The sequence below is a fragment of the Rhamphochromis longiceps genome, linkage group LG23, assembly GCF_057381845.1.
Source record: "Rhamphochromis longiceps isolate RC_006_pf linkage group LG23, R_longiceps_female_GT1.1, whole genome shotgun sequence".
In the NCBI taxonomy this organism is placed as follows: domain Eukaryota; kingdom Metazoa; phylum Chordata; class Actinopteri; order Cichliformes; family Cichlidae; genus Rhamphochromis; species Rhamphochromis longiceps.
In genome coordinates this window covers 11,000,762-11,022,164 of record NC_140578.1, presented here as the reverse complement: position 1 = coordinate 11,022,164, position 21,403 = coordinate 11,000,762, and the positions used below count along the sequence as shown (strand labels likewise).

Sequence of the window (21,403 nt, the reverse complement as noted above, 5' to 3'; positions counted from 1 at the left end):
GATTCGATGTTTTTGCATGTTTCTCTGTTTTCTGCGTAACACACGCACACAGAGCATTGTCTACATGAATGTGTGTGTGTGTGAAGTGCAGCAGCCTCTCTTGACAGCTCACCTCCAGTTGTGGCTGTTTCCTTCCAGAGAAATCAGATTTCTCTTTAGTCAAGCTGCTTATTGAATTAGGCTTTCAAACACAGGTGTAGTGCCAGCCGAACAGGCAACACAGGCCTTAAAGACCACCCCGGGCTGCCTGCTTATACTGTTATAGGCCTCTATGTTGGTCTTGATTTGATTTAACAAGGGCGGTCGACTCGACAATCGATTCTGCATTGAGTTACCGTGGATTTCCTCTTTGTGGAATAATGCAACCTCTCTTTCCAAACCGGTGCGAGAGGAGAGCTCAGCAGCTTGTGTTGTTAGATGCAGTTTCTGCGGGAGAGCGGTTTTGTAGTTTAAATAAAGGTAGAGCCATCAGGATTTGCTTCTGCCAACAAGAATTTTGTGACACTTCAATATTTTGTTTTCCCGTAAGCCACCAATTTAGTCTTTTGTCAGTTGTACCGACCAACATTTTCAAAATACATCAAGTGTCCACTCGTGATTACCACCGACCAGTTTTTATACGTCTGTCTTAATTATTTGCACAATGAAGCATCAATAAAAGCAAAGCAGCGTAATAACAACAAAATGAAAAGCGGATAGTGCAGGTGAAATTAAAAAAGCCCATAGGAGGTTAGAAAAGAAATCACGTTCAAAATTAATTAATCGACATTGTTTCTAAAAAAAAAAAAAGGAAAATATTTGGTAACAAAACACTTACAGAAACAGTGTGTGTCGGGGGGGTGGGGGCATTTTTAACTGGCACATTCAGGATATCAAAGCATGGTTATTAAATAATAAAAAATTAGGGGAAGTTAACCCATAATCTTTATGTGGTACAGTAAAAACGTGTGCAGGGATTTACTGAAACACACATACACATAAATCCAACTATAGTCGATGTTTGGTGTGAGCAGCTTTATCCTGTCTAAGCAGCTCCGTGAGGATCTTCAGGAATCGTTCTCCAGGCTTCTTGAAGGACATTCAAAGCTCTTCTTTGGATGTTTCTGCCTTTGGTTCTTGTCTCTGGCTGGATGGGGAGGCCAATCTGTGGGCTTCCACTGTGGGTTCTAATCCAGCCATGATTTCACTGCAGTGTCAGTGTGTTTGCGATCATACCTCAGTCTTTCTTCCTGTTTCACTTTATTAATGTCTGATGAGGCTTCGGTGAACAGTAGACGATCAGCTGGAAGTCTAGATCATCTCTCAGGTCCTGTGTCAGGTCTTTGCTGGATCCCCCCTCCCCCCCTCTTTAAGGACATGACTTTCAAATTCGGTCCACACATGCCGAGATATGCCAGCAGCTCTTTGGGAATTATCCCTGTCAAACTGTGTGATCTTAGGCATTTTTGTAGATTCAACAAAAAAAACTGGAACAAATTGATTCTTTGCTAAGTCGTCTCTTATGTGAGGACAAAACACTGGATCAGTCCTTGAGCTCGGTGCCTTTTCTCTGCTTGAATGCTTCAAAGGTCAAAAAAGATCCTCAGGAACAAGGACTGGACTGAAAATAAGTGAAAAAGCAACCGAAAGAACTTCATAATATCTGAAGAACTACTGCTCAATACAACTTTATGAAGAACAGCAGCTTCTTGAATCAAAATATCCAGAAATGATGGTTAGAACTACTTCCACTAACCCTTACTGGGAAGCTGTGCTGTAACAGGGTCCACACTGTGGTCTTTATTACTTTCTCTTTAGTTACTGTATGAAGTCTTTAAACAATGATCCAAAGTACCCGTGAGAATATACAAGAAAAGAAACACTGAAAATGAAAAAGCAACAGTAAGAAGTGGGCACGCACACAGAGCCACAGACACGTCTAATGTATACAAAGTGAACAACCCGCCGATTGGGAGACGCAGCCAACTGAGCACATAACATTACTCTTTATTAGGATGGCACCGCTGCAGGTTCACAGCACACTTGGACTCATTTGTCACAGTTTTTTTAGGCTTTAAAAGCAAAAATGTTTGCTGCTGCTTGACCCTTTAGCTAATTACACAATGCTGACTTCTCAAGCCAAGTTCAGCTTTCATGCACAGTCAGTGCTCTGACATGTCAGATGTAGCTGCAGTGCCATGAAACAGCGTATGTGAGAGTGATTGCTACAAACGTGCACATCTTTGTGGTAACGTACAGAAGGCGTGCATCCAATCAACTGAGCCCCTGCTAAATGCTCACTTATACTTATATGGTGACATTTAAGGCTCAGCTGATCACATTAGGTCACGCATTGGTGTTGGATTGTAAGAATATGGCATTGATGTTAATAAGTTGTTAATAAGTTTAACATCTGGGGAAAATATTGTTATTTATTCTCTTGCACCAGCTTTCTTTGATCTGAGGCCAGGAAACTGTTTAAGCACACAACCTTAAGGATCACTCTGGGCAGTGCCACCATGCAGACTGTTAAGCTAATGGCATGCTGGCTAAAGCTTCATATTTACTGTTGTAAGAGAGCGTTATTGATCTTCTCACTCATCTCTAAGCAGGACCGACAAACTTTAAAGGGGATCTGTTTGTCACGGTCTGCAGAGGCAGGTCGTGCGGTGGTGTGTGTAATGGACCCAGGAGCGTACACAAGTGAGTAGACGGGAGTGAGTTTAACAGAAAGCGAGCCTTTAATATGACTGAAGACCAGGAATACAAACACAGCAGGGATAGCGTGGCTAAACTATAACTAAACTGGGAAAACTAATACTGTGACAAACTAAGAGAACTCTGAGACGAAGATGATCACAAAAGACTGATCGTGAAAACATGGGGGTGAGAACACAGACGACGCGACACAGACTGTACGAAACACAGAGACTAAATACACATGAGGGATGATCAGGGGAAGTGGATGCACACGGGGAACACAGGTGACACTGATAATCATAACAAGACACTGCAGGAGTGAACGTAACACTGATGGGAGATGGGCAAAGTAAAGGAGGAAGTACACAGAGGTTCAAACAGGAGGAGAGAGAGCACGGGGAGAACGCAGACATAACGGGCTGGGGAAAACATAGAATAAAGCACAAAGAGAGACGAGGGCTCATAAATACACAGAGGGGCACACAGGGGGTAAGAGTCACGAAGGGAAAACACATAAGGAACAACGTAACAGATCAACCCAGGAAGCATGGCCTAAATAAAGAACAAAATACAAAAATACATGAAAACTAAGAATACTGGGCCCACATGGCCCAGGACCATGACACCACTCCCCCCTAAAGGGCTGGCTCCCGACAGCCCAAACCCGAGAAACAAAACACAAGCGAAACAGAAAACACCCCACCCAGGGCGGGAGGCGGGGGACCAGGACAGAGGGAACAAAACGAACCAAAAACAAGGAGCACGAGAACAAAACTGAGTCCACAAATACACAAAAGAGTCCAGAACAGGAAGGCGAATGTCCAAAGAGGCCCGAAGGCCAACCCGAGAGGCGACAACACAAAAGTCCAGTCCAACCGTTCCGGAGGCCGGCCACGGGAAAGGTGGCCACGGTGACAGAACAGATCCGGAGGCCGGCCGCGCGGAAGGCAGCGGCGGCGGCGGAGCAGTTCAGGGGGCCGGCCGCGCGCAAGGCAGCGGCGGCGGCGGCGGAGCAGTTCAGGGGGCCGGCCGCGCACAAGGCAGCGGCGGCGGCGAAGCAGTTCAGGGGGCCGGCAGTGCGCAAGGCAGCGGCGGCTCTCCAGTGTCAGGCGTACTGGCCGAGGCCCGGTGGGCACAGGACCAGTCGAGGTGGGACCAGTCGAGGCGGGACCAGACGAAGCACAGGCTGAGGCGGGACCAGTCAAGGCGGGGCCAGACGAAGCACAGGCTGAGGCGGGGCCAGACGAAGCACAGGCTGGGGCGGGGCCAGACGAAGCACAGGCTGGGGCTGGGCCAGGCGACGACTCTGGGGCTGGGCCAGGCGACGACTCTGGGGCTGCAGCAGGCGAAGCACAGGCTGGAGCTGCAGCAGGCGAAGCAGAGGCGGAGGCTGGACCAGGCGTGGCCGAAGCAGGAGCTGGTGCTGAGGCTGGACCAGGCGTAGCAGAAGCAGAAGGTGGCTGGATGGGCGGCTCGGGCCCTCCAGCTGATGTGGCATGGTGCTGGACGGGCTCCTCGGGCCCCCCAGCTGACGTGGCATGGTGCTGGACGGGCTCCTCGGGCCCTCCAGCTGACGTGGCATGCGGCTGAACGGGCCCCTCGGACCCTCCAGCGGAGACAGGCGGCTGAACGGGCCCCTCGGACCCTCCAGCTGACGTGGCGTGGGACTGGACGGGCTCCTCGGGCCCCCCAGCTGACGTGGCATGAGGCTGAACGGGCCCCTCGGACCCTCCAGCGGAGACGGGAGGCTGAACGGGCCCCTCGGACCCTCCAGCTGACGTGGCATCTGAGGAGGCCCTGGGGAGAGTCTTAAGCTCAGAAGCGACTGGTGAGGCAGCACATAGAACACTGTTAGCATGACAAGCTTTGAAAACATAATTTCTCAGGTCATGAACACTTTCGGTAACTCGAGTAGTAGATGCCAACTCCCTGTCGGTATTGTCAACACAATAGTTCATGGTAGGATTGCACATAAGTCCGTAGCTGGATTCAGAGTCACATAAAGAGGCAGGCATGCTTATGGCTGGCCTAACAGTCTGCGACTGAGAAGCAGTAGCATCAGAGCTCACGTTCCTGTGCATTTGGTCTTGAGCACTGTCTGCAATCCCACCATCAGGGAATACGGAACTAGACTCCACTATGATCTGCACGCGGGGGTAACACTCCGTCTCGGCTGTACGAGTTTGCTGCAGTAGATAACAGTCTGAGGCGGAGAGAAAGCTCACGCCATTCCTAGCAGGCTCAGAAGCAGACTGTACAGTCGACGTGTGAATCCCTTTCGCTGTCTCATGAACCTTTGCTCCATGTGGTGCGGCTATGGGAGCAACACTAGAAAAAGTCCTGGATTCTACAGGGTCAAGAACGTTGTCTGTGGTTTCGTTGTGTGGTTTTTCAAAACAGTTACACACAGTCCTTTCATTATCACAACACTGCTCTGACTGGCCCTCATTCGTAACTAGAGTTAGGTCAGTCACAGCATGGGTGTCTATGAAATCATGATTAATGGTAGAGCAGTCTTTGGCACCAGTTTCTTCATAGCTGGGCCCACAAAAGGGCAACCCAGTACACTCCACTATATCAGGTTCATGAGATGAAAAAGCACAGTCACTCACCTCCGTTATAAGAGGAGTCTGGGGCAAAACTAGGACGGGTGCTGACTGGACAGCTGCTGCCCCCACCTCTTCAGAGACTTCAGCACAGTACAAACAGTCTGTAGTTGCTCCTTGAGGAAAGCTAGGCAGTCTCTCTTCAGACTCGGTAGATGGTTCACGCAAAGTTTCAAACCTGGCATGAGGTGGCTTGGTAATCGTTAAATTGTCAGAGGTAATAGGATTTAATTCTTGATCACCCACACAACTAGGACTGCTCGCTAAGGATGTCAACACCTTAAATCGAAAGTCGTCTGATACAGAATACTTTGAGTCTGACCCCTTACTCCCAGCATCTTTCATTATTCCAGAAAAACCCACCGATTGCAGGCTCACTGTGTGAGACGTAACGTCCTCATCACTAGTTACCTCAGAAAATCCCTTTGACTTGAGGTCTTTGGCTAAGGGGCTAGATACGACGTCAGAAACTGAGTCAGGGGTACTCACGGCTGGATGGCTGATGGGAGTTAAAGCCTCAGATGGCATTAACTGAGGGACCTCCTTAGGGTGGGGCTCAGAGCGCCGGCGGCGAGAGTGCCGCTTCTTTCTATCCGTGGAAGCGGGCGGGGTGAGCGGTGGAAGTCCCTGGCAACTCCGGGGACCCCCAAGAGCCAGTCGAGTTCCCCGGAAAGAGCGCTCGTCATGATCAGGCGCGAGCCACGGCTCCCTCCCGAACTCTTCCACTAGCTGTGCGCCTGCGGCGTGCTGCTGCCCCTCGTGATCGACGTCCAGGACCCCCACAGCGTCCGCGGGACGCTTCGTGGAGGGCGAGACAAGACGTAGCAGTGCGCGACGGCGGCGAGAACGCCGCTTTCCCCTTGAAGCGGCTGTGGACAAAACCCGACTGTCCCTGGCGACCGGCTCCTCGTCCTCCAACCACATCCGTGCTAGAAAGACAGCAGGGGACGAGTAGTCCGATCGGGGCGGCGAGGGCGGGCGGCAGGTGCGAGGTGGGGAAGTTGGCGAGAACTCCTCCTCGGGGATGAGCCAGGGCTTCCAGCGGAGCTCGTCCTCGCGATACGCCCGTAATACCTGCTGCCGCTCCTCCTCACCAAAGTCAATAGCAGCTGGCATCTCCTTGAGCCGCGTAGTGCAGTCAGGCGATGGCGAGGAAGCGGAAGCCGATGGAGCGTGAGCCGAGGGTGTGTCGGCGGTGAGCCACACCGTACCGATTCTGACCGCTTCAGGCTCACGAGGCAGCGGGGAAACAGAGCTACAGCATGGCTCAGGCGACGGCTCACGCTTACCGGGCAGCTGCTGTCGCGGGCGGAGTTGGAGAGTGGAGGCGAGAAAGTCTATGATAAGGGGATGCAGCGCCTCCCATAACCAGGGGAATGCGGACACGCATACTCCGGCTTGGCGGGCTAGCTCAACCCGTTCCTCCTCCCCGGAACACTGCAGCCAACCGCCGCATAGCGACTCCACTGTCCGAATGATCTCCTGGTCTTGTGACGCTGGGTCCGGCATGGTCGCGTCGTACTGTCACGGTCTGCAGAGGCAGGTCGTGCGGTGGTGTGTGTAATGGACCCAGGAGCGTACACAAGTGAGTAGACGGGAGTGAGTTTAACAGAAAGCGAGCCTTTAATATGACTGAAGACCAGGAATACAAACACAGCAGGGATAGCGTGGCTAAACTATAACTAAACTGGGAAAACTAATACTGTGACAAACTAAGAGAACTCTGAGACGAAGATGATCACAAAAGACTGATCGTGAAAACATGGGGGTGAGAACACAGACGACGCGACACAGACTGTACGAAACACAGAGACTAAATACACATGAGGGATGATCAGGGGAAGTGGATGCACACGGGGAACACAGGTGACACTGATAATCATAACAAGACACGGCAGGAGTGAACGTAACACTGATGGGAGATGGGCAAAGTAAAGGAGGAAGTACACAGAGGTTCAAACAGGAGGAGAGAGAGCACGGGGAGAACGCAGACATAACGGGCTGGGGAAAACATAGAATAAAGCACAAAGAGAGACGAGGGCTCATAAATACACAGAGGGGCACACAGGGGGTAAGAGTCACGAAGGGAAAACACATAAGGAACAACGTAACAGATCAACCCAGGAAGCATGGCCTAAATAAAGAACAAAATACAAAAATACATGAAAACTAAGAATACTGGGCCCACATGGCCCAGGACCATGACACTGTTATTCTCATTTCAAGCTTTATATTCATTCTTGGACTCTGCTAGAGCAGCTTTTCATGAGTCGCACTGTGAAATGATCAGCATTTGTCTCGGGCGGGGACTGGGAGCAGCTCATCCCTAACTGCCCCTCATAAACAGAAGGTTTTTGAGTGCAGGTTGTCAGCCAGAGCTGTTTGCCTGAGATGGTCCTATTGGAAATATTCTCTCTCTTTAATACAAACAGAGCAAAGAGCAGAAAAATATTTGAAGCAGTCTGAGCTTCGACTCGTGAGGATTGCACGCACATATGCTGATCTCATCATTTAAAACTGGTTAATGGTTAATATGAGCACAGTTTAGACATAATAAGCCCATTTAAATATAACTGCTGAGAAAAGTAGCTGTTGCCAGTGTGAACACATTTCAAGCCGCAAAAAAAAAAAAAAAAAATTCAGTGGTTTTTGGCATTTTTACTTTACAGTAAAATTAAATTAAATAGTGAGTTATTTAATAGGAACTGTGCAGTTTAACATAGCTCCACTACAGAGCGTGAAGCTGATGAGTGTATAGCTGATGCTAAAACAGACAAAACTTTACAGTATTCATTACTGCAAACTTCCAGATTTTCTTGTAAGTTTCAAAAATGACAGCGGCAGCCAGTTACTATCATTAGTTCTCGTTTCTTTACTTGAATCTACAAAAATGTCAAAGATCACACAGTTTAACAGACAGAGAATCATATTTTTGCACCAAAAAGGGCTGAAACGTGATGCACATTTTAGCACAGTGTGCAGTGTGTCCTTAAAAAATTGAAGTAAGTGGAGACGTGGAGGACAAACGGCCTAAAAAACTACCTGCGGGAAATGAATAGCATCTGAAAATCGTGTCCATAAGAAACAAGACCTGACACAGGACCTGATAGATAATCCATGTACTGTTCACTGAAGCCTCATCAGAAATGGTCACAGTGGAAGGCAAACGGAAAAAAAATGACTGATGGATTCAGATTTTTTTAACAGAGAAGAGAAAAAAAAATGCAAAAACGTCCAAAGATCTTTAAATATCCTTAAAAAAGCCTGGAGAATTATCCCTGAAGATCCTCACAGAGATGACAGAGAGCTGCTCAGAGAGCTCAGACTGAATAAAGGTGATCATAACTAAAATTTTCCATTTCTATTTTTGCTTTAAATACTGTATTTCTCATAATTTTTTCATGTTTCGATAAATCGCCGCACCTATTTTTTATTTTCCTGTGAAATATAAAGAAATGCAGGTCAGCTCAAGACTTTTGCACGCTAATTTACACATGACCAAGGAAAAATAAAGAAACATATGCATGCACGCATCATTCAGAATGAAAATGATCTGTTTTTTTAGTGATTTCGTGTGTTTTTTATGCATTTCTCTTCCAGAGCTGTGCTGTTGAAAAGGGGCAAAAGTGCACTTTCCCCTATATGATACTTAAATCACTTAACTAGAGGTCTTTCCAGTCACATGAAGCCCATTATAACTGAGTTCTGAAACGCATGGAGCCTGCAGGCACGCTCTTGCATGCGCTCACACACCTACATAAACGTTCTCGCTGCGTCCGTTGCAGCTTCCCCCTCGACACGAGCCATAATCAGAAGCACTTGTGTTTGTCTCGGTGTGCACCTGGCCTGTGAGCCGTTCTCATTTCCTCTCCACTTCCTCTCTTCATCATACTCTATGTTATTGTCTGTTGAGGTTTTCATGCTCCCCTTTGGACCAAAATGGAAATGACTTGTATAAATACAATATGTCATAGTTTTCCACAGAAATCAGTACAGTACAGTTTGAGGTTTTGCTGAATATTTCACTGATCATAAATGTGTAAAAAGTGGTAGGATGCTATGATTATGGCACGTCCTCACCCTAATCTGCATATTAATGAGCGAAACACATGGTGTTGGACTGTTCCACCTCTTTAGCACTTTGCACTCCAACAGTTTGGAGTTTATATCTACAGCAAATATCTCTAATATGAAGTCCTTTGCTGACCTAGAAATATTTGTAATTCATTGCATTAATTAGTTTAATTATTGATGCTGCTGGCATGAGTGGTATTTTGAAATTATAATGAAGATTATTGTGGGATATTAGGCAGCTCGAGGGCTTCTTCACTTCATTTTTCTCGCCAGCCTAACAAAAAAATGAGATTTCTTAAGTGCGAGGAGCTCGTCGAGATGTACGCCCCCAGTGTAACACTGAGGTAGTGCTCCCGTGTCAGAACGGATCTCCGCTGTGGGCTCAGCGGCCGAGTCGCCGTGCCTCCGTGTCACCTGATTAATGGCCGTGTCTCCTCTCCTCCGCAGACTGCCTTTTGAGCAAGATGTTGAACATGGAAACGTGGACCACTTGGGCGACTGTGACGGTAAGAGGAGCGATTGTGGCTCTGTGTATTTGTGTTGCTCTGCAAACGTTCAAACAAATAGCTCTCCTGTCTTTGGCAGGCCTTACATAAGCTCGGTATGTTCGAAGTAAACAACAACACAGTAAAAGAGAGAAAGAGCCGGGTGGTTTCAGTTTACACAGAAGACATCCTCAAATAAACCCACAATACGTCCCAGTCCACCTCGGCGGTCGGCCGTATCTAACTCCTCCCCAGGCTTATCGCTCCGATCCTACACGAAGGCCTGAGAGCTGGTTAGAAAATTACAGTGTCTGTTTTAGCTAATTTTGTTCTTCTCTCTGTTTACTCTGTCCTCCTTTGTATGCTGTCTTTGCTTTGGTCTGGTAGGTTTTGTTCCATATACATGTGGTTAATTATACTCAACTCCAGCTTGGATTCCCCTTGATGTCCTCTTTTTCCCCCCCCCCTCTATCCATATCATTATGAAAATAGATTTGGTAACCAGCAAAGCACAATCTCTACTCTAGATACACTGAGGTTTCGGATACTCCCGTGGCACCCCTCGCTTTGATCTATGTGCTAATTTCAGTGCGTGCAAATTAATCCTTTGCTTCTGAAAGTTCCCGGAGTTCATGTGCTGTGCTCCCTGAGAGAAGAACAGATAAATATTTCATAATCAGAACCTGCGTACAACTCTAATCCTGTTTCAGATGGCCCCTCCGTTTGATGCTGCTCTCTCACGTCAGGTCCTCTGACCGCCAAGCTGCGGGCGACTTCCTCTGGAGCTGATGACGGAACAAAGTTAGCCTTCAGATTTTGACTTCACCAAGCCCAAGTGTGCGACTTACAGAACCTGTGGAGGACCCTAGTCAAAGTAGTGGTCACATACCTGCAACGATACACAAAATTCACGGTTCGGTTCAGTTCGATACTTTTTCGATACAAAAAAATGTTCATGCCTTTTTAGTTTTTCATTTAATAAAATTATAAATATATATTTTAACTCAAAAGTACAGTTTTTAAATTTAATGCTGCTGAAACAACAAAATAATAAAATAAAAAAATCTATCTGATCCAGAAATCACTCATCTTTGGAAAAGAGAGTTTATTACAGAGAAATGGCTCTTTCCAAAATAAAAGCTATACTATACGCTTCTTCTATATTCTCAGCAGCATATTAAACGTATCAGGTCCCCATAAGGAGAATTATGTGCTAACGGCTGTCTAAATGACTCGGGTAAAGTTTGTAACATGCGTGCTTGTTGTTTTTGTCTGCTTCCACTTGTCTTTGCACAAGGATCATGTCAACGTAAATGTGCAGTCATATTCGTTGTGTTCCCACTAATGCTGTCAGTGTTAATCTCGTTAAAATGACATTAACAGCATAACGCCACAAATCTCCCTTAACGAGTTACCGCGGATCGCCCCGTGCGTGGGGCTGGACAGCGTCAACACATTAACAAGCTAACTGCGCTAACGCACTAGTTCCCACCAATGTAATTGAGCATTGCGTGGCACATCCGACATTGCTTTACTTTTGTCCATGACGCGCTTACCATCAGGGTCATGCTTCACATGAAAACCAAAATAGTTCCAAACGCCAGATCTGAATGAGGGTGGGGGAGGTTCAATTTCGGGTAGCGTTAAGGCAGTGACCATATTGCAACGAGCTTAACTTCTGTATTGCTAGCTTGCGCTGCGCTCAGTGGATCTGTGCTCGACAGTGCAGCCTAGGTAGAGTAGTAGAACGCAGATCCCCTGAGCGCTCAACACAGACAGCATCGTCAGAAGAAAAGTTGATTGTTCGATACATATGCGTACCGAACCGAAAGCACTGTATCGAACGGTTCAATACCGATACGAGTATTGTTGCACCCCTACTAAACAGATAGCAGGGTGTGTTATATCAAACACAGACTAATTAAAGAATCTCTGGGGTTTTTTGGTTATTAACACATTTGTGATTGCCAAAAAGCATAATGATCTGGACAGACCGGCAGCCTATCCAAGCAAAGAAACCTTAAACAGATTTTAATGTATTTGTACTTTACATTAAAATAACATCTTGGTTCTTTATCAAAGCTGCTGCTCTGCACAGCCATCGTTGTCCGCTGCAGATCTGACGGGCGAAAAAAATCCTGCAAATGAAGAATAAGCGCTCACATTCATTTGGTTCTTGCACTAATAAAAATTATAAACTAGATGAAAAATGGTCATTTTAATTAAATTGCACAATTTCTACCATGTGGAGATTTAGCTTGAGCAACTGTACGGCTTAATTAAAAGCAAAACTTCTCGATCATTACTGGTGTGCTACGCTGGTGGGTGAGAGATGAACACAATCACACGGGTGTATTAGTTGGCTAATGGGGCGTTTTACAAGCTGCGGTCTGGGATCCCGGTTTTGATGTTATGTTTACGGGTTTCGTGCGAGGTCTCGGGGTCAGGCTGAGACTGGCTGATGTTAAAGGTGCTGCTGCAAATAGATTTCTTAGAGCAGCACAGACTGACGGTGCATTAGCTGGTCCTCTGTGGTTGATCTCATTTACAACTTGCAGTTGGCTATCGTGCTTAAATGTTGTGGCACATTGAAGCAGGAAACTTATTTGAGATCATGACAAAAGAGGCCAAGTGATCATATGAAAACAATTAATCTTCACCAATGTAAGATTTTCTCTCTTTGAAGTCACGCATTCCAGAAATACCTCTTCAAAATAAAGGGCTCATATTTACACAGTCATTTCAGTCATTATGAGTCATTCGTATCCATTTAAGGGGACCGATTATCCTCGTTTCCAGCTCCATGTTGTTATTATTGGATCCTACTAGAGCAGCTTTGCACAATTCGCAGTTTGATGCCATTTCCGTCGTTATGACTCATTCATATCCAATTAAAAGGACCTGTTATGGTTATTCCCAGCTCCGTGCTTTTATTATTGGACTCTACTCGACCAGCTTTCACACTTTGATTGATTATTGATTAGATTACATACTCTACTTTTACTCTCCTTTTAAAGCCTTTAAGACCTCCCTTTCAGACAGATTTCTTCTGATTGGCTGCCCCTCGGAAGCAACTCCCAGCCGGAGCTATATAATGAGGAAAGGCACATTAAAAACTCGTGTCCATGATTCTGGCCACAGAGTCGACAGAGAATGTTAATTTATGAATTTATCATATGTACACGGAGATGAAAGCGTGCAGTATCTGCTGGTCTTGGAGCGCCGCCACATAAAGATGTACCGTCCTGTTTTCCGGTCCTGCCTTTGAGGAATTTCCGAGCTCCGAGGCACGTTTTGGTCCCACATCTGATCCCTTCGTGAAATATGGCCGAGCTGAGCTCAGCTGACAGAGGCGTGCTCCGCCGGTGCGAAGTGACCGGGCACTGCTGGGCCGACATGGCGGGAATGTGAGCCGGCGTCTATCTGACAGCTGCCACCGACGCTCAGGCTGCACTTTGTCTCAGCGGACGTGATGAACTCGGTGCCGCGATCTATCCTTTCATCATATCTCTTTTATTTGACACTTTCATTGTCTCTGATACGGTTCCTTTCCTCTGTGTTTCCTGTTCGTGGTTAATGCCGAGTCCATCTCTCTTTGTCTTTCTGTAAGACAAAGACTCTTTCAGTCATCTGCAAATGTAATATTCAGTCAGAGGAAGACGGAGAGCCGCGGCTTCAGCAGGCCTGCTATGAAAAACTGTCACTGACACCGTTAAGACTTTGAAAACAGAGTGCACATCCTCACTCCGTGTGCCTGTCAGCATTCCTCTGCGTTTTTATGTATATAGGACACGCGCTGTATATGCATGTGCTTGTAGCCACACAGACTCCTCGGAGGCCCGGAACGGTGGAACAGACAGAAGCCTTTTGGTTGCTGAATATTTCATATCTCTATATTGGACTCATTCCACCTGTCTGTACCTTGACCAAGCAGATGAGAGGTGAGATATGGTCTGGCCTATCTATGTCTCTTTAAGGGAATTCAGCAAACTCGTTTTTTGCTCTCTCCCTTTGGCTTCTCCTCTCTTCTTGAAGATGAGTCACTTTCTGTAGCTGCATGTCTAACAACATTTTCCCTGTCGCTTCCAGCCACAGTTCAGATTTCATATTTTCACCGTTAAAAACAGAAATTACGAAATAATAAATGAAGCCATGTGATGATTAACAGGAGAGGACATAAGAGAAAGGAAACTCTGAATATCAAATCTTCGCCTCTTCCTCTAAACAGCCGGATACTTTCCCCGCGGCAGGTAACATGTTTTCATCGTAACAATTTAAGAAGTTTAAAAGCAGAAGTCCTCTTTGATAGAACGGCTGTCGGTGACAATCTGAACGCATTACGTCTTCGCTCTGCCTCGCTCTTTCAGGATTCTGGTGTTATCTCGCCACTGGCGTCTGAGCCTCCTCGTTGTTTCTTTCTTTCAATTTTTCCAGACATTTTCTCTGAAATATTTTCCATTGCTGTAAATGTTTGGAACCGAATTACTGAATAAAATCAAAACTGCCTGCTTGGCTAGACACCGCCAGTGAAACTGGAGGTGAGAAAGTATGTTGCTATTTGTATTTCATAATTGGCTGAACCGACCCATTAAGGTTATGATGGTCATATTAAAATTATGCTCGTTTTGTTTTGCTATTAATTTATGGCGCCATTGCTTTTGCTTCCTGTGCTTCAGCGCTCCTGCGACCGGGAGTTCCACGTGCTTGGCTGCATTTCTGTCATTTTTCTTTCTTCCCCCAGCCTGAAACGACAAGCTTCTCTGTGATTAGTTCTAGTTTGCACAAGTTAGCGCTGCAGACTTTTCAACGTCTGGATTTTATTCATGTAGCGGGGACGCTGTCATCGTGGGTCGGGTTCAGGTTAACCTTTCACTGCCGGTGCTACTCCTGATGGGGAAGGTTGTGAGTCACAAGCCATGGAGATTTTGACAGAATGGGATGAAAACTACCAGAAAACGTGGATGGGAGCGACATGAAAGACTCGGAAATGACTTACATTTGGGAGACGGAGGTGAAAGATGATTCTCATGTGGGAGAATATGAATAACAGTCTAACAGGAAACGTGTGGGTCAAAAAATGTGTGGACGCATTCCCCCTTAAAGCTTTGACAATCATTGGAACAGGGAAAGGATTTTACGAGTTTAGCTTCCATGCATGTGCTTTGTACGTTCTTGGTGAGGAAGTTGGGAAAGTAAACTGTGTTTGTCCTTCACACGCTGAGCAGTAAACCTGCACCCCGTCAAGGGTAGGTTGGTTATATTCATGATTTAAGGGGATATTATGCTAGTTTTGTTCTTCTGAGCTATTTATTGTGCCATAGTCTGCAGTCCTCTACTGCTTCAGTGCCTCTCCTCTAACTCTTCTCCCTCTGGTCTCTGTAAGTGCTGCACTGATTTCAGAGCAGCATTGTCGTCAGACCTCAAAGAGAGATGGATGGACGGCCTTACTTAGAGCCCAGCTAACTGCCAGACCAGAGAGGAGCAGTTGCTGGAAGGAGAATGGATTTTCATCTCTTCGCTGGCTGATGGCAGTCGAATAGATATCAAGGGTGATTCTGCAAGGGGAAAGGAATGGGGCCGAGAGCAGCACAGATGGGGGGGGGGGGAGCTGGGTAAATCAGATCAAGGAGTGGAGAGTAGAGCAAAAAGAATGAGTAAGGGATTGAGAGATCATAGGAAGAAGGCAAACTTTGAGGATGGAAAGGGAGAAACAGTTCAGGGGATCAGAAGCACAGAGTCATAAGGGTGAATATAGAAAAGAAGCAGAGTGATGGGGAGAGGGGACAGAAATAGTCTGGTTATAGGAGGAGGAGATGCAGCAGCGGTAATCACGTAGGAAATTGAGAAAAGAAGAGGGTGAGGGTAGATGAAAGCCGTGAGAATGGAGGCCGGCGCAGGGAAAGGAAGGAGCATCTTTTTTTTTGCGGAGCTTGGTCGGCCCGGTGTGACAAATGGACTGAGAGCACCACGGGCGTCTCCTGCGTCACGCAGCTGTCGCTGGCCTCTTCGGCGGGCTTGTGACCAGGCTGTAACTCTGCCACGGCGACGTAAACCACCTGCCTCGTATCCTCCTGATCTTTTCTTTTCACACATCACAGAGGAGCTGTCCTTCTACTTTCCTCACGCAAGCATCCACGTCTTTACTTTGCTTCTTTCAGATTAGTCCATCTGTCATGAAAGTCAATGAAATGAGGATAATGTCTCTCACAGCATCACTGAAGGAATTTCTTTCTGCAGTGTCAGGAGCGTGAGACCAGTTTCTTAATGGGAAACGGTGAGGAAGTTGAGCGTAGCTCAGGATATTGACTTGTGGTTATGTATGGCTCTCTGTGCATTTATTAGAAACAAAATCCCTCCTCCACACACACACACACACACACACACACACACACACACACACACACACACACACACACACACACACGCACGCACCCCAAATATTAGTATGTAGAGACATGCTGTTGCTCTAAACCCACTTTGATCAAAGCAGACTTTGGAAGCACAGCATTTAATTGAGACGGTGTGTTGTGGGAGGGACACTTTGATGAAATAGATGAGGTCAGAGAAATATCTGGATTCAATTATTCACGTGTGTGTGTGTGTGTGTGTGTGTGTGTGTGTGTGTGTGTGTGTGTGTGTGTACAGGGCATGTGTGCTAAGGCAAGTCTATTAATCTATAGGCTCTATTTTCTCTTGTGCAGGCACTTTGTTGTTGCTCTCTAATCTCTCTCATACAAACTAACATACAGCACAAACACTGGGATGGTGAAGCTGTGATCTGTACACATGCAGCAGTTTCGAGGCTCTAATGCAGCAGTGGGCAATTTCCCAGGGGGCCACACTGCTGTGAAAATAATTGCCCATCCCTGCTCTTATAAATGCATGCACAAACATCATATACATTTTAATTTAATAAAATACTGTCTGTGACTTCATGTTGATTTTAGCAGACCTTCTCTTGCTCATGTGATTGAAAAGATGCAACCATCACGTAGCAGTAATATTGACATGACATGAATATTGACAGGGACGTCTGCTGCGCAGTGAATAATACCCATAGTCAGGTCAGCAGTGTCAGTACATTCATCAGTTATTAAATAATTCTGACACAACTCCAGCATGGAATGAAATAAATGTATTTTTCATTCCGTCCTGGAGACACAGACTTTTCAGTCCGTTTCTGTCTTTAAAGCAATTTTGGTCCATAAAACAAGCAAACAGTCACAATGTGGCAGGCAATCTGTGATAATACGATGATTAACTTAATGATAAATCTGCAAAAATCACTTTGTTGCCATCTACACGTGCAGACTAACCATTACCTACTCACATTCCAGCCACAATCTCAGAGATATTAAACGGAAATTCAGGAATTCCTCTACAAACTGTGATGTGAGGATTTAACTGCAAAATGACAAACACACTCAGCAGCCTTTCTTTCACATAGGAATACAAGCAGTTCGGTCAACTCTACTGCAAAGAGCCACGTCGCAGACTGTCAGCAATCTGTCTCCATTTAAAAGTTAGACAGCATTTATTTGAAAACCTCCAGCCTGTCTGAGAAGACTGCAGTCAGTCTGAGACAGGCTGCCTCCCACCAGGCGAGCAGAGGAATCGCCCCGAGGTCAGAAGCGGTCGCAGGGAGGTTTCCTTCTTTTTTCTTACCAGCTAGGGTCACAGGAGAGCTGGAGCCGATCCCAGCAGATGCTGACAGAGACGCGAGGTTCACCCTGGAGTCCTCGCAAGTCCATCACAGGATTATTTATTAAGTACTAAATAAAAATATTTGGGCTGCTGATGCACAGAATGCTCTTCCTGGCCTCAGAGGAAATTTACATGACTTGCCATAATTAAGGTTGCCGTGACTACACGTGTTGATATTGTATTCCACCTTTTAATAAGCCCTTAATGGCTTCTTCAGCTTATTTGCTTTAGTGTGCCATGTGAGAACTGCGTTTGTACCTCTGGTCTCTAAAACTGCACATATAAGTTGTGCAGAGTGTCTGCACTTACAGTTCTGCTTGCAGGAACACCGTTATTAATATCTGCGGGCGAGCAGTTGTGTGCCCTCCAATTTAGAAGGCTCTTCACAGTGGACGTCTCAGCAAGCGTGACAAACTGCAGCTGGATTTATGCTGGATTTACTTTTAATGATGTTTGAGCAGAACATACTCTGTTGACAGAAACCCCCAAACTACCTCTGAAATGCTCGAGTGTTTTGTGTGTGTGTGTGTGTGTGTGTGTGTGTGTGTGTGTGTGTGTGTGTGTGTGTGTGTGTGTGTGTGTGTGTGTGTGTGTGTGTGTGAGGGAGATGAGAATGTGTGAACACGCGTGTGACAGGTAATATAAGCCACTTCTGTAAACAGTGTAATGAGTCAGATTTGATTAAAGTGTCGACAGACGCCACATATGTCAGATCCACTTGCGACAGGCTCTCGCAACGCGTCGATTGGTCGGCTTCAGTTTTTCCAGGTTGTAACCTTTGCTGACAGGCCAATCGGTTACAGCATAAACACGGGCTAAATGGTATGTCAGTACGCCAGCTTGGGTCTTTTAATTTACCGTGAGGGCATCTTAATTCTAAAAGAAAGATTCTCGTATCCACATCATTTTTGGGGTCCTGCGAAATCTTCGGAAGAGCCTCCGGCAGCAGTAATCTCAACACTGCCTCATTTTACTTTGTTGTTTGCAAGCCTTTTGAGGATAGAGTCAAATTGTGTTTGTGCAGACACCTCATCAGCTAAAGTCAACTCTGTTAAACTAGTCATCAGACAGGATTCGGAGGCGATGTGTGGGTGTTTGTGGGGCCGGAGCCGCCGAGACGTCAGATTCCCTCCTTGTTCCGTTACAGCACTTTTCTCACATCTCTGTTTTCCCTCTGCTGATAATAACGGAGTCGGTTTTCCAACAAACGCCTGCATCCAAATTGACACACAAACAATCAGAGTCGCACATTTGGCACCCGTTTTTGCTGTGAACTCACTCAGCCGTAATGACATAGCTAGTGTTGCCACAGCGTAGCTACAGATGGAAGCAATTATGGTGCTGTGAAAATATTTCCTGAAGAAAGGCAGTGTTTTGACTGGTGGAACAGCGGGATGCAGTCACTCAGTAATTGAGGTCCGCTAAAACATCAATGAGGCGAAGGCAGATTGGAGATCCCTTGTTGTGGCGTCATGTTCGAGTGGATGACGATCACCGCAGAGCTAGGACGGGCTCGTGCTTTTTGTCTGGCTGCTTGGAACGCTGTGACGAGCTTTGTTTAGGAAGGAAAACGTGTTGCCAAATTTACAGCCGCGGCCTCATTTCATTCCATCCTAATTATTGCACTTTGGAGGGGGCCTCGGCTGAGGTTTGGGCAGCGGGGCTGATAAAGCCAACAGAGTTCTTTGTATTTAAACGGCAGCCGGTTAAAACACAGGATCTTAAGTTTGCTGATGATAAATGTGTTGCCCTGCAGTCTGAACCCATCCAGAGGCAGAGAAAGACAGAGATGATGCTATCCCCTTTCAGAGGCAAGGCAGAGAGCTTTCAGAAACCTTCATACCACCTTCCTCAAATCCTAACTCTCTTCTGTCACTCCTGCAAGTCGCACACAAGGGCAGGGAGCGAGAGTGAGGGGAAGCGGAGATGGAGGAAGCGCAGCGCGTAACTGCGCATCCCCAGACACCAGCTTGCGCTCTAGCTCTCACATCTTTCCCACCCCGAGGAGCTTCTGAGAGGCTTGAAGAACAGAGCCAATCCCCTCGGTGAATACTGAGGTTTAGGCTGATGAAATACGAGGACCTCACACCATTTACCAACTAACATGTGTAAGTGTGTGTTTGGGTGGTGAAATATTGTCTGGTGTGTGTTGTTTTTCAGTGTGGATTTTTTTTTAAAGAGCTCTAAGAAGATAAGAATAGTAGCTTCAGCCTTTAGAAAGCTCGGCGAGGTGCAAGGACTCCTGAAGGTTTTCGGCTCTTTCATCTGACTTCTTCCTCCGAGTCCTCTTGGCTCGCATCGCATCTCGCTCTCCATAGCAGGTTCCTCACAGAGAGCACTAAAAAACACATGGGAACCCGCTGACCCCTCAGAGAGCCTCAGATCTGGGCTGATTGATGTTTTCTGTGTGTGTGTGTGTGTGTGTGTGTGTGTGTGTGTGTGTGTGTGTGTGTGTGTAGCCTTATGACCGTCACATATGTAAATCAAAAGCATTTATTGGAGGGAAAAAATGTCGCATATATTGTAATTAAAATATGGTATTACAACATAGTGTCTGCAGAATATTTCAGTGGCCTTCGATCGGTACTATGTATACACAGCGTGAACGTTTCCGATGTTATGTTTGTGTTTTTCTTGGATTTGTCAAAATCAGACGAATCCATGAATCCTCCCTTAGTTATGCTGCAATAGGTGTAGGCTGCTTGGGGATTCCCATGATGCACCAGGTGTTTCTTCTTCACTCACTGTGTTTATACACCTCTCTGCGTTGAATCATTAGTTATTATTAATCTCTGGCTCTCTTCCACAGTGTGTATTATTGTTGGGTCTTTATCTTATAATACACAGGACGTCCATGATTTGAGAATTTGGCGCGATCTAAATAAAATAAGCTCCACTTGATGGTGTTACTACATTGTCAGCCAGAGCTGATCAGCAGACTTCGTCCCTCTATTGTTTTTGTTCTTGCAGTGCAAGAAAAACTGTGATTTTTTTCTCCCAAGCTTCAATCGTTATTTGCTAATGAATAATTAAAGGCCTCCTATGAATCAGTAAATCCTAAAATAGTCCCTTTTAAGTGATCATTTGTTTTAAATGTTTATTAAGCACAAAAAGAGTTTGGGGAAAAAAACCTGTGCCCCGTTTAAAAATCTCGACTCTATGAATAATTAAATATTTTCATGAAAATATTTAAACTTTACAGAAGTCGAATGAACACGTGCAGGCTTCCACATCGCTCCTCGTCTCAGATGAATGTCGGATCCAGCCGGGCTTCCTTTTTTATGTCACGCAGTCATCTTGTACATGTAAGTGTTAAAGTCAGATCCTAGGTGAGCTCAAAGAAACTTTCCTCCTTCGGAAGATGAAAGTAAAAACTGCTTTCTGGTGTCAAACTCTGCACGTGTGTCATTCTGCACACTGAAGCTCAAACATCTGACACAAAGAAGTGAAAGGAAAGCACTGTTTTTGAGGAGAGAGGGACTGATTTCCAGAAAAAAATACATTTTTCAAGCAAATGTTCAAAGGCTTTAATGTCTGATAATAATGCTGTAACCTTTTTCTTTTTACTAATCCAAAGTTTGAGGCCACAACCTTGATAAACTGTAACTGTGGGGCACAAATAAAATCGTTAGGTGCTTGATTGCAAAGATTCAATCAAATAAAACAACGTGATGAACAGTCTGACAAAGAAAAAAGAAATATTTAATATTTCTTTTAACTGATTGTAGTGCGCTTAATGAGATCAACTGTAGTGCAGTTAAATTGCCTCGAATGTTTCGTCAGTGGAATAAAACAAAAACAATGCTTTTGTGCTTTAGTTGCAGTAAAATAAGAGCATACTGAGTACTTCTACTT

General features: G+C 45.9%; 1 protein-coding gene across 4 annotated transcripts in view; it reads left to right on the top strand.

The window, feature by feature from the left end:
- The window catches only part of sema6bb (sema domain, transmembrane domain (TM), and cytoplasmic domain, (semaphorin) 6Bb), a 145,697-nt gene that overhangs the window by 106,525 nt on the left and 17,769 nt on the right, over positions 1-21,403 (top strand). For all 4 annotated transcript variants that reach the window (XM_085399219.1, XM_085399221.1, XM_085399218.1 and 1 more), the window contains exon 16: positions 9,807-9,865. In XM_085399219.1, coding sequence (XP_085255345.1) covers positions 9,807-9,865 — 59 coding nt within the window. The remainder of the gene's footprint in view (positions 1-9,806; positions 9,866-21,403) is intronic.